This window comes from Rhea pennata, chromosome 1, assembly GCF_028389875.1.
Source record: "Rhea pennata isolate bPtePen1 chromosome 1, bPtePen1.pri, whole genome shotgun sequence".
In the NCBI taxonomy this organism is placed as follows: Eukaryota; Metazoa; Chordata; class Aves; order Rheiformes; family Rheidae; genus Rhea; species Rhea pennata.
Window position 1 is genome coordinate 24,076,262 of NC_084663.1, and position 12,671 is coordinate 24,088,932.

General features: G+C 35.4%; 1 protein-coding gene across 2 annotated transcripts in view; it reads left to right on the forward strand.

The window, feature by feature from the left end:
- WASL (WASP like actin nucleation promoting factor) overlaps positions 1 to 12,671 on the forward strand; it is a 48,919-nt gene that overhangs the window by 21,847 nt on the left and 14,401 nt on the right. The window contains exons 2-7 of one of the 2 annotated variants that reach the window (XM_062583186.1): positions 781 to 915; positions 2,199 to 2,285; positions 2,856 to 2,952; positions 7,274 to 7,297; positions 10,195 to 10,236; positions 12,370 to 12,538. In XM_062583186.1, coding sequence (XP_062439170.1) covers positions 781 to 915; positions 2,199 to 2,285; positions 2,856 to 2,952; positions 7,274 to 7,297; positions 10,195 to 10,236; positions 12,370 to 12,538 — 554 coding nt within the window. The remainder of the gene's footprint in view (positions 1 to 780; positions 916 to 2,198; positions 2,286 to 2,855; positions 2,953 to 7,273; positions 7,298 to 10,194; positions 10,237 to 12,369; positions 12,539 to 12,671) is intronic. The other variant, XM_062583195.1, reaches the window with a different exon arrangement.

The window sequence follows — 12,671 nt, forward strand, 5'->3', positions numbered from 1 at the left end:
CTCCTACTACTTTGGTAATGGAAGCAGAATTGGACTTGTTTTGGAGGGTATTTGCCAAGCTTTCTTGGAGTCAGTTCTGCTAAGCTTTTTCTAAGCAACCTATTCCAGTGTTCAGTCACCATCACAATAAAAGAAAAGCTTAGATTGAGACCTTAGGTTCAGAAGGAGCTTCCTGTGTTTCGGTTTGTGCCTAGTGCCTCTTCTCCTGTCACTAGACATCACTGAAAAGAGTCTGGCTCCATCTTTACACACTCCCTTTGATATTTACACACGTTGATAAGATACTCCCTCCATCCAGCATCTCCAAGTTAAACAATCCTAACTTTCTCAGTCTTTTCTCATCTGGGAGATGCTCTAGTCTGTAATTTTGTCCATAATTTATTATGCATAATTTATGCCTACACTAGAAAGTATATTCAGGAAAATTTGAGTGTTAAGGCCATCTGGTATGGAATAATCTTGATCTCTATCACTAATATTTCTTAATTTGAAAACATGGTTTTATACTGCTAGCTGGGAATGATCATAGCTCACGTGAATTCTCAAACCATGCCCAGGAATTTTAGCAAGGGGGTCACTTGTGCTCTTTCACTCACACTCTATTATTCTTTCCTCATCATCTAAATCATCTTGCAAACATGCATTTAATGGAGTCTGATCTTGACAGTTTTACCAGGGTTGCTATCCAAAATGAAGAACAAAATTAAGAGATACTTTGCTAAAAGGTGAAATGTAGACTTGTAATTTAATCCTAAAAATAATAGCTTCTTTTCCTTTTAGACAATGTCTTCAGCAGTTGTTCAAATATATGCAGCAGATCGCAATGCCATGTGGTCAAAGAAATGCTGTGGTGTAGCTTGCCTTGTAAAGGACAATCCACAGAGGTCATATTTTATCAGAATATTTGACATAAAGGTAAGTAGCTTTTTTGGCTTTTTTTTCCTTCTTTTTAGATTTTTTAGACTCTGTATTCATTCACCATTTTAAATTGAATAAATTGTTAGATCTACAACTTCATACAAGAATTCTGAAGTAAATAAATGTCATGCTGTGAGCAGTATAATTACAATGCTTATTAATAGGTATTTGTGCAATTTTCTCAGCTATTCTGAATTCAGTAATGTCATTAATGTCGGCTTTTGTGGAACAAATAAAGATCAAGTATTTTTCTTACAGTTCACAGAAGCAGTTTTCTACTAACCTGATTAGTAAAACTAGTAAAAGTTAGTATAATGTCACCAGTGTGGATAGTTGTCAGAATTATAGCAGATGTCTGTACATTGTGTAATCTTTTCAAATTAGGTGTTGTCTTTGCAGGGATGAGAAAAAGAAAGTTTAAGATTGGTTCGGTAGTGCACATGAAAACTGCAGAACAAATGAGTATTTTGCATGATGTTTATGTTCATATTGAAGATCTTCATCCTGCTGTAATATTTCACTCAAGACACAATAGGAAATAAGAGCTGAAGTGTGCACATTACATCTTCATAAACTGATATGGAGAAGCATAAGTGAATTATGTGACTTAGTGACTTCCACTAAGACTTTGGAAGGTTTCCCATTATCACTACAGCTAAAAGAAGCTCATTAGCTATGAGCATTCAGGGCTTGACTTCTGTCATTTGTTCAAGAATGCCTTTTGGCATTCTTTGTGATGTGGCCACTTGATTGTTAGATTTGAGTAAGAAGTTTGTTCCATGGGTACTGAACTGCATGACCATTCAAATATATAAAATTTAAAAAGGTGAAATTTTTGGTTTCCTGAAGTTGCTATTTGAGGGTTGACCTGGAAATAGTTAATGTATTAGTAGAAGTCTCCTTAATTGTTATTACTATTATAACTATATTATTGCTGTAACTGTTATCACTGGTGACTGTTACTGCTGCCAGTATTGGAACTGCAGATTTGTAGAATTTGAAAGTTTTTTTTGTTTTTTTTTTTTTTTTTTTTTTTTTTTTTTTTTTTTTTTTTGAAAACATGCAGGAATTTGAACAGGAGACAGTGACCTGGAATAGTCTGGTGCCTCTACATTTCCCAGTGTACTTTGAGCTTGTTCTTTGGGTGAATTGGCAGGGTAGATGCTTAACACCATGGAGCTTCAAACTCTTAAGTTCTGTTGTGAAATAAGTTAAATTTGGCAGATTGTTTTCAAAATATTTTTCTTTTTTTTTTTTTTTCCTTTTTGTTTTCTTTTCAGGATGGGAAATTATTGTGGGAGCAAGAGCTGTACAATAACTTTGTATATAATAGTCCTAGAGGATATTTTCATACCTTTGCTGGAGATGTGAGTCTCAATGTCTTTGAATACCTATTTTAAAATGTCTTTTATTTGCACAGTAACTTCTTCTAATATAACTGAGGTCTCCACCTTTATTCTGTAAATTAGTTATAAAAGTACAATACTATTCCTTGAAGATTTTTGTTTATAAACAGTTTGTTTGTGCCTCAACTGGAAAATTTAATCTATAAGACAGAAGCATAAAATGCACTTACTTTTAGCTCCCTTTAATAATAACACATTTAATATATTTTCACTTGAAGATGATACTTGTGAAGTTTCATGTGTCCTTAAAACACAATTTTTTGCTTTTTTTCTCCTTTTGAGTTCAGCCTACAAGATTTTGCTCAAATTTGATAAACTATGAGCTTCAGAAACTTGATTAGTAGATGAATGTGCCTAAGTTCGAATATATTTCATTAAGACTTGGAGCCAAATTTAGTGTGGTGTTTTTTTCTGTGGGTTTTTCTTCCTCTCTTTCCCTCTCCTCTCCAATTAAACCTTCAAAAGGTAGTCATGAAAACTTTTGAAGTGTTTTCTTAGTCATGGGTGGGGGGGAATATTAATGTTTTTCAGACATGTCAAGTTGGTCTTAATTTTGCTAATGAAGAAGAAGCTAAACTATTCCGAAAAACAGTAACAGATTTACTTGGACGACGGCAAAGGAAATCTGGTAAATACTCAAATTAATCTTAAGTTCAGGCTTGTTTATGCTGTTTTTTTTTTTTGGGGGGGGGGGGAAGGAAATTACTTCTACATCTGAAAGCTCTTGGAGGCGTTACTGCCATATTTGTATGTAGAAGTAATTGCATTATGAAACTTGTTTCATTTTTCTATTGTGCAAAAAAAATTTTTTTGAAGTAATATGTTGCTCTTTGCTGTAAAGAAAACTATAGGCCAGAAAGAAGCGAAAAGGGTAAGCTGTCAGTGGGAAAAGTAGAAATCTTCCCATAAGCCGTTTTTGCATTTGACTAAACACTCTTTTAGCTCTGGGCTGTTGATAACTAATTTGTTTAAATTCAGCCCAAGTGGGTTGTGACAAAGATTTTACCATCTGGTATATTCAGTAGTCCATGTGAATGAATTATTGGCATTGGTACAGTGTTTAGTAGAGAAATGTGTTTTATTCACAAGCAGTAATCTTGTCAGAAGCTGGGAACAGAAGACATAGTGTGTCTATAGTGTTCCTAGCAGTACAGGACAGTCTGAAGCACGACATGCGTTTTGTCAGCTGCAGGATGCCTTAGAAGCACGGTCACTGTTCTAAAGGGAGCTCGGGCTTCTTATAGATCCTGTCTGGGTCCTTTTATGAGGCGCCCATAAACAACTTGCCTGTCTGACAGCCACGTGGCCATGAAGAATAAGCTGACGTTAAATGTGGGCTGGGCACACATGGATGTTCTCAGGTTTACTGTAAGCAGTAGCATGGACTTATGTTGAAGAAGCTGCAGGATGCATTTTTGTACTCCATTCTGGACTTCAATAGCACTAGGAATGCAGTATAGTCCAATGTAAAAAGAGGGATCCCTGATCTTGCAATGCCATCCCTGCAAGTGTTTGCAGTAACCTACCTGATCTAGGTAGACATTTAGATTTCTTTCAGGTATGGTGCCTCTGACAGAGCATTCAGCCTGGGAGCTTAAATGCTTTCTTTAAGTTTACCTCTAGGTAAAGTTAGAATATGTTAGTATGACTTCTTGAGAAGAAGTGAGGACACTAAAAAATGACACTAATAATGTATATTTCTGATTTGTAGACTAAAAGTGATCTTGTATCAGCTTGCATCTCCTGTTCCTGAAGTTTCATTCTATTAGTTATTATCTGCCTAAAATACTGCTCTACTGTGCACAGACATGACTTGTGAGGAAATATGTGTCTGAGTTGTTGGCCATGGTAAATGGTATTTGAAAACAGTGGTTCAGTCAAAAAACCCTTTTTGTGTTCACAGGATGATCATAATCCTTCTGCATTTAGGTTTTTTCTTCGCAGGACAACAAAAGTACTCCTGCTTACACTTTGAGTAAATGTTTTGGTTCATGTACTCAGTCATGCTGTAGAATGAGCTTACTAATTTTAAATTTATTTAACTATACGTTGAAGACAATTTAAAAAAACAGTTCTTGTTCAGTTCAAGAATCAAAAAAATCCAAAGAATTCTTTGAAAAAGCCACCAGATGGAGTTCTGTATTTATGCCACGGACAGGATTATATCTAATTGTGATTCTAAAATAATGGGCTTTACACTTACCCAAGTCATAACCTGATTTGCAAATTGGTGTAATGCTACTTAATGCAATTAACTTCTCAAATAGAGGTATAGTATAGTATAGTATGTATAGTTTGGTATTCTTGATACTCTTTCTATTTAAAGAGTTTTTGTCACCCCTGTACCTTCAAAATAAATTTTATTTCATCATGGTGCACCTAACGTATTTTCTACTGATGTGAGTACTCTGTATGATCACTTAGCAGCATCTTTTGACATTCAGGGCTTGCTAAGAGATTTTCCAGGAGTCTTTTGTAAAGCCCTTGTCTTTGGGAGGTAACAAGAACAACAGTTCTGCCTCAGAAAGCTTGAGGCTGACCCTAGTACGCAGAATATCATCTAACAGCTGCTAGTTTTCTGCTCTTTTTCACTGTGCATGAAATGTATTCCAGTGTGCAGACAGCTCTAGAGTAAGCGCATCTGGACTTCCATGGAGGTGAAAGTACAGGTCCACACTGAATGTACAGAAGCAGTTTGTTTATGAGGTGGGTGTAATAGAGAATAGAATGAGAGAGAAAGGAGGAGAAAGAAAATGATTGAGGTGAGGTCTTCATATTCTTAGTATCAGTCTGGTTTTCATCTAGCTAAATTCTCTGCTTCTGTGCAAGCTTTAGCTCCTGATGCCCTTCCTAATGCACTTCAGGAACTTTAGACAGTGAATGCTGCATATGGAGAACATCTTTTGACTCTTTAGTCACAGCTTTCAATTTTACTGCCTGGGAGACAAGCATCTCTGAAATATTCAGTTTGCATGGGTTCAAGTCTACGCAGAGATCCCTCTCATTTTCAGGAATACTTACTTACTGAAGGGATCATTGCATTTCTTAGACACAGGGAGTTGGTGCAATTGATGCTTCTTTTTGGGTCTGTTTCTCTTCAAGAGAAGAGAAATTACTGTGATAGAGTACCCCCTCTTGAGGTTGCTCTCCAGTCAGGTCTTCTGCACATCTGAGTGGGAGATCATACTTTTCTTGTGTGTAGTAGCAACTGTAGGAGAACAGAACTAGTGGCTTTCACCCACAGATTAACCTTCTTATACACACTCAGTGAATATTACTGGAAAAAAATATTTAAAATGTCTCATTTTGTTTTCCATTACTTTATCTCTTGAATTCTATTTCTGCTAATGAAAATTGCAATGGTTTCCCTTGATTTAGCACAAGATCACTCAACATTTCCTAAGAATGTGAAGTGCTTCTGCCAGCAACCCCTCCTGTGCCAAATGACTTGCTCTCAATCCTACGCTTTACTGTCTCTGTGAGTTGTTGCTTCCTAGATAGGACTGTGAGTATGCTCTGAAGGTTGAGCAGTCTTTTTTTGGCAGTCCAGCATGAGTAGTTTCTTACCCTGTGTATGCTCAGGGAAAGAGAGCATAATATTGGGCAGAAAAGTCCCTTTTTGTCCCTCAGACCTGATACCATCTCTGTGCTTAAAACTAAAGCTCTCTTGTGAGCTAGGAGGCAATACCTGTCCTCGAAAGGCTTGCTTGGCCAAAGATAATTCTGAGAGACTTTTGGTCATATCTGATGAAAGTTCCATGACCTTGAAAGGTTCTTTACTCCCACCTGAAGATCAGTATACCAAGTCAAATTGCCTTGAACACTTAGCATGGGTTGGATTTTTTTGTTTGTTTGTTTCTGATTTTAGGTCAAAACAGTCTAGAGATGCCTGCTCCCTTCCTTGGAGAAGACTGTGTTTGTGTCTTGAGAAGAGTAACGGATTGGCAGCTTTAGAATGGAATGTGCTGAAAACTCAAATATATATTACAAATTTGTCTTGCCACAAAACTCTTTGGAGTCCCTCTTAGATTCCAGATACTCTTGATTTAAAAGGGAGAATGTAGAGTCTTTCTTAGGGAGCCATGTCGTATGGCAGGGGAGATGATAAGCCCATATGAGTACTACTAAATCCAAAACTTTTCAGAATGTGTGCATACCTATAGTGTAAATGTAACTGTGGACTATGTGTCATGAAGTTAAATGTCTGAGGTAGAAAGCAATTAGTAGTGAGGGAAATGCCTTCTAAAGGAGAGTTTACCTTTGTAGGCTGACAGTAGTGCCTGAAGCTCCTGAGGTGTGAAATGTTTGCAACTGCACTCTTAACATGTGAAACAAAATTCTTTATGCTCAGTGAAACAGTTTGGCTTAGTGAATAAAATAACAATGTTAGTACCTGAGAAATTGAATTCTGTTCCCTGTTTTTCAGTTATCTGGTGAGTAACATCAGGTAAAATGAGTTACCTCTCTGTCTTATTCTTTGCATATAAAACAAAAATAATTGTGAAGTGCTTTGGGGTCTGTAGGAGAACATCACTATTTAAAGTAGTAATTGTATTTCAAATTAAAATGAAGGACCTGTCTCATTTACTAGTAATCAAAAGTATAACATACTATGTAGAAATTCTGTGTTGATAGGTTGTATCAAAACAAAGTCATTTGAAAGCTGCTTGTTGACTGAAATTTGGTGAAGTATTCAAAATGTATGGAACTCAACCATTTCCTTATGTTCATATTTAGTTTGCCCACTTCAGATTGGTGCTTATTTCTAAGATGGTTTTTATAGTTTTGTAATGCTTAATTTTGTTCCAGTTGGGAGTAGCCAGTAGGCTTTAAAGATGTTCTTAGGTTCGAGTTCAAGGTCATTCAAAACTTCACCAGAAAAGTAAAATTTAGAATGAAAGTTTCCAGTGATACCGATGAATAAATAGCTCTTTTTCTTCTTTCAACAGAGAAAAGACGAGACCCACCAAATGGTAAGCTTTATATATGAATCACTGCATTTTATTTTTTTCTCAAAATCTTTCAACTACTGTTAGTGTGTATCTTTACTTTGGACTTGTTCAGGATAGTTATGTGGTGGAAAAAGCAGTAAATTTGTATTCTGGAGGTTAGTATATTTGTTTTGCTTTTGTTCTTTGGTATTTGTTTAGTTCTTGCTTGGAAGATTTGTGGCTTAGCTGGCACTTGTAAGGTATGTTTTTGGAGGAGCATGTTTTATTGCAAGTAGAACAGAAGCCCTTCAGCTTAAACTATGAAGAAGGCTTTGTATTTTTCATTTGCTAGTGGGTCTTCGTAATACACGTATATAAGGTTGATATATAGAACCTTGCTGAAATTAAAAGGTAGTTACAGGGGAGGGTATTTATTTAAAGATAGGTTTAGTCATGACAGAGCTCATAAAATATCCATAAAATCTGAATTTCAGTTTATCCAGCTAACTCTGTAGTATAGTCTTTTGGACATATATTGTTCAACTTCAGATGTTTTTCTTCACATAAAAGGATACTTTGGCTTTATTTGCCTCTCAAGAATAAATCTTACTTATATGAAGGTGCAGGCTCCTCCTGTCAGGATAGGAGATCCTCCTATCACTAAATTGATGGAAAGAATCAAAACTAAATGTAACTTTGATTGAAATAAAATATTGTTTATTCCAAGATCAAGTGAAAAATGCACATCAGTGAATATGAAGCTTTAATCTCATTATGAACCCACACTGACACTAAAAAGTGATTTAATCTGTAATATTTCAGTTAGTGATTCAGAGTGTAGGTCATGTTACCATGCCTGTTAGTTTACTACTTGAACAAGGATATAGTCAACTGATTATCTGATGCTCCTAAACCCTGAGGAGAAGTAGTAATCTTAAGTCTCTAAACCCAGTCTTGAGGAGGTAGTCTTAAGTTCGTTCTAGCCAAGATGTCTAAGCATCTTGGTAGATCTCAGAAGTAGTTTAATTGCTAACTAATCCTGATTTACGGGAACTACGAATGGCCTTTATTTCCAAGTAAAGCCTCTGCAGTGTAGAATTTGTCTCCAAAAAATGAGCGTTCTCGTAAACACTTAAGTTTTGAGGAAGCACGGACGGTAATGCTGGTAAATCCTGCTTAACCCAGCCTTTTCTGTTATCCATTTCTTCAGTTGGATTCCTTTGGTTACTTTATGGTGATACCAGTCTGTGATCCTCTAAGTTTCCTGAGCCTTCAGGTTGTAATCTACCTTTTCAGCAACATTTGCCTCCCCTCACCTAAACAGTATCAGAAGATAGCAGTGTCTGCAGGGCAGGAAAGAAAAACAGTAGTTGTGATGCCATATAGCACCATGTGCCACAAAAATATTATATATATATATATATATAAAATTTACAGCAGACAAATACATATATATATATATTTTTTTTTTTCTCTGCTGTAAATTTTTACCTACAATAACACAGACAAATCATTTGCCTGACTTACTATCTTTGACTGGAATAAGATTTAAGAAAACTAAATCTGTGGAAACTTCTGTACTGAAAATATAAATGGTAGTCTATTATTCGTCCTGTCGTAGTTCAGCAACAGCAGCTTCTTGGAGGAAAAATATCTGATAGACTCATTTGCATGCTTTGATCCCATGCATTTGTGCTGAATTACTGTATAAAAGACATAAGCTTACGCTTGGTGTTTATGCTTTACAATCACTAGTCAAAGCTCTGAGCATCTCTGCATTTTACTGACCTCGTATGTCCATGTTTCTTTCGTGATCTGTCTACCTCTCTTTTATGATTTCCTTGAATTCTGTAAAGCTTGGCTACTTTAAAGGTAAAGGAATTAAGATTAGATTGGCTGAATTCCTGCCTTCTGTAGTCTCAGGTGAGACATGCCCAGGACATAGATGAGATGCATCAGGTGGTGATGGCCTTAAGACTCTTCATTTCAATACTTGCAGTTCAACCTAGAACAGAAATATACTGTCAGTATGTAACTGAAGAAAAAGCTCTTGTAGAATAAGCTGGTTTTTCTGTTGCTGTCTGTGACAGTGATTTTTTTTTTTTTTAAGAGGATTACCTGCTTTTTCTGTACTGTGTATCAGTACACAGTTACTTTAAAACTGAAAAACAGGAACAGTCACATTTCTGTAATCATATGATCTATGCTTGAAGTACTATGGGGTATTTTGTTTTAGCTGGGGCTTGTTTGGATTTTCTACGTATGTTGAGGTAGATGTAGAGATGTATAGGAAAAAGCTGTATTGTATGATCTTTCCAGTGGTATAGGTTTAAGTTTTTGGGGGTTTATTTTGTTTTTGCAGAATTGCAGGATTAATCAAATTAGCATTAACAGTTATGTAAAGTGTATTAGCCTGTAATTTCCTGGGATTTACGTTCTACTCTCATTTGTAATGACGAGGTCTCTTCATGCAAATAAAGAGGAGTTACTGTAGTTGAACTGACCTCTTAGTGAAGTTCCAGATGAAAGAAGGATTTGTCAGAGAACTGGTCTTTGAGGAAATCTCTAAAAATCATATGACAAATTTATTTAAACTGTTAGCTAGAATAGTTTACAGTTATTCTAAGGCATCTTTTCCAGGCTACAGACAGCCCAGAGAAGTTCTATCATATAAGGAATTTTATAAAGTCAAAAATACTTCAAAATGTTTTGTACCACATTTGCTGGAGCGCCTTCTGAGGATATCACAGATATTGATAACAGTGGATGCTTATGGCCACTGTATTGCCAGGTACTTCCTAATGATGAGCTCTATATGCCTCTCTCATCTTCATTTATTGAGCTGTCTACACCTGATGGGGAAGGTGCATGTATTATGATGGGAAAACTTTTACTGGATATAAATATGGCAGTTCTAGAAGAATATAATTCTTTTCAAGGTTCTTGTATCCCTCGTGGACATCTAAGAACTAAAGCTGACGGTAAGAATAACTTTATCTTAAAGATCTTTCTGTGATATCTAGAATGAATATTATTAGTGTCAAGGAATCAGGCTATCAACCCTTAAATTGAGTTCAGGTGAATAAAATCTCATTTTGAAAGTGACTTTTTCTTCTCGTAACCTTTTAATGGTTAATTTAGGGTTTTACATGCCAAAAGCAAAGCATGTATCAAAAAACTGTCAGTTGTGAGTATAATGAGAACTTGCTAGCAGTTTACATACTTCATTTTATATTTCAGTACAGCTTGAAAATATAAATATAATAGTGAGAGAGTATAATCAATGATTAAATAGAAAATGAACTGCTACAGTGTTTCATATTAAGCTAATGAAATAAAGACTATAATTGTCCATTCATCCTGAAGATGTACTTAGCTGTATATTGTTAAGTTTTGGCTTGATGGTATTGGACAATTAGTGAATTCAATGCTAGTTTTAAGTGTTATATACAAATTGCTGTGCATAGTAATATGTGATCAATTTGTGTTTTAGTCTCTTAGACCACAGCACTTCTAGTTTTGTAATTGCTGCTAGCAGAAAACATTTGTTGTTCCTTGTGCCATTTTCATGCAGTTTTAAATCTTGTCCTCAAACACTTATACTGGAATATAGGAGCTACCATACGTTTTCAGATGAGCTTTGTCTAGCCCAATGTCTTGTTTCTTTTCTTGTTTATTGTTCTGGTCAATATTAAACACTTCCTGCAGAGGTATTAAACTGCAAACCTCAGATACTTTACTTATTACAGTGCCTGCTTTTTTCTGATCCAGAGTCTAGACTGTGTAATCTAAGGCTTCAGAAGGGTGGTCCCTTCAGAAAGTTTGTGATGATTGAGTACTCCATACAAAATGCAGTTGTGGATAGATGATGTCGAAATAATGTTCTACTTTACCAAAGTCTGATAGATGTTTTTCTCCTCCATTTCAGTATAAGGTTGAAAGCCTGAGTTTAAGATAAAATATTTTAATTGACTTGCAGACCATTGAGTAGCAACTCAGAGGGGAATGGAAGATAGCTTCAATTTTGGAAGAATGAGATTACTTGTAGATGTTTTGGTTTGGGTTTTATTTTATTTTATATTTTTTGAGGGCTTAACACACACACACACAAATGCACATACGCCCTATATATAATAGATATTAATGTACAACATGCTTAATTAAAGTATGTATTTAAACACTACTGTCATTTGCCTAAGAGCTATCTTCAAAGAAAATTTAAAATTTGGAGTGGAAAACCTGCTAGGTATGATTCTTTACCAGTATTATGGAAATAACATATACAAATAGAATGTTAAAATTGGCAGGAATATAATCCAGATATGTTTAAAATAACTAGATTAGTAATTCAGAGTTCTTTATCTCAAAGAAGAATGAGGTGTGAGAACTTAATAAATTGAGTATTTAATTTGTGTTTTCACTACTGCTTTTATTGCTAGTACTCTTCAAGCTCTGTTTTTATCTTAGTCTTTGATTATTTTGCAAACTTGTCAAAGAATGAAAAATGAGAAGTCCTGAGTAGCTCTATAAATGCTCTGGTGCTTCAGAGGCTTGATAATATATACAGAGTGAAGTCTATATACAGCTTGAAGTTCTTGTGTTAAGTTCTGTGTGGTGTAACAGACATCATTCCCATTTGATGCTTGCTAAGCAAAAGATCCCCTTCAAGATTCAGTTTACTGTGCCATCAAGGTAATGGCAAGCTGATATTACTGTTTTATTTACGGAAGTCAGAGTACCTGTATCTAGGATTGTAGTTAAGCTTGTTTTTGTGTACAAACATACCTTAATGTTTCTTACTCTAATGATTAAAAACGTTAATGAATTCTGTATGCATCTTAGTTCTTTAATTTCAATATATTTCCTTTACCAAATTTGCAAAAATTAAATTCCAGTATACAAACCTAGTCTGGCATTGCTGTGCTGTAACAATGCTTTTCTTTAGCAAACACTGTAGTTTATGCTTCTGACACCCAGAACTCAGAAGCATGTGGCATGTAGAACAATACAGGTATTTTCCCATTCCAAAAAAAAGTATTCAGGGGAGCAGTTAGTAGGTTAAATATAGTTTTGTAGAAATATAATGGTAAAAATCTTGTACTTTCTCTTCACAGGTCCAAATCTACCAATGGCAACTGTTGATATCAAAAACCCAGAAATTACAACTAACAGATTTTATACTCCACAAGTCAACAATATTTCATATACCAAAGAAAAAAAGAAAGGAAAAACTAAAAAGAAAAGATTGACAAAAGCAGATATTGGAACACCATCTAACTTTCAGTAAGGACGTTTTTTGAGATTTTTTCAGTTACATATGCAAATGCTCCAGGCTTAAACTGTGCGACTGTTGTGTCATCTCAACTGTAGTGAATATGAGTGGGCATACTGTGAAGTTTAAAGCAAGTTACTTTAG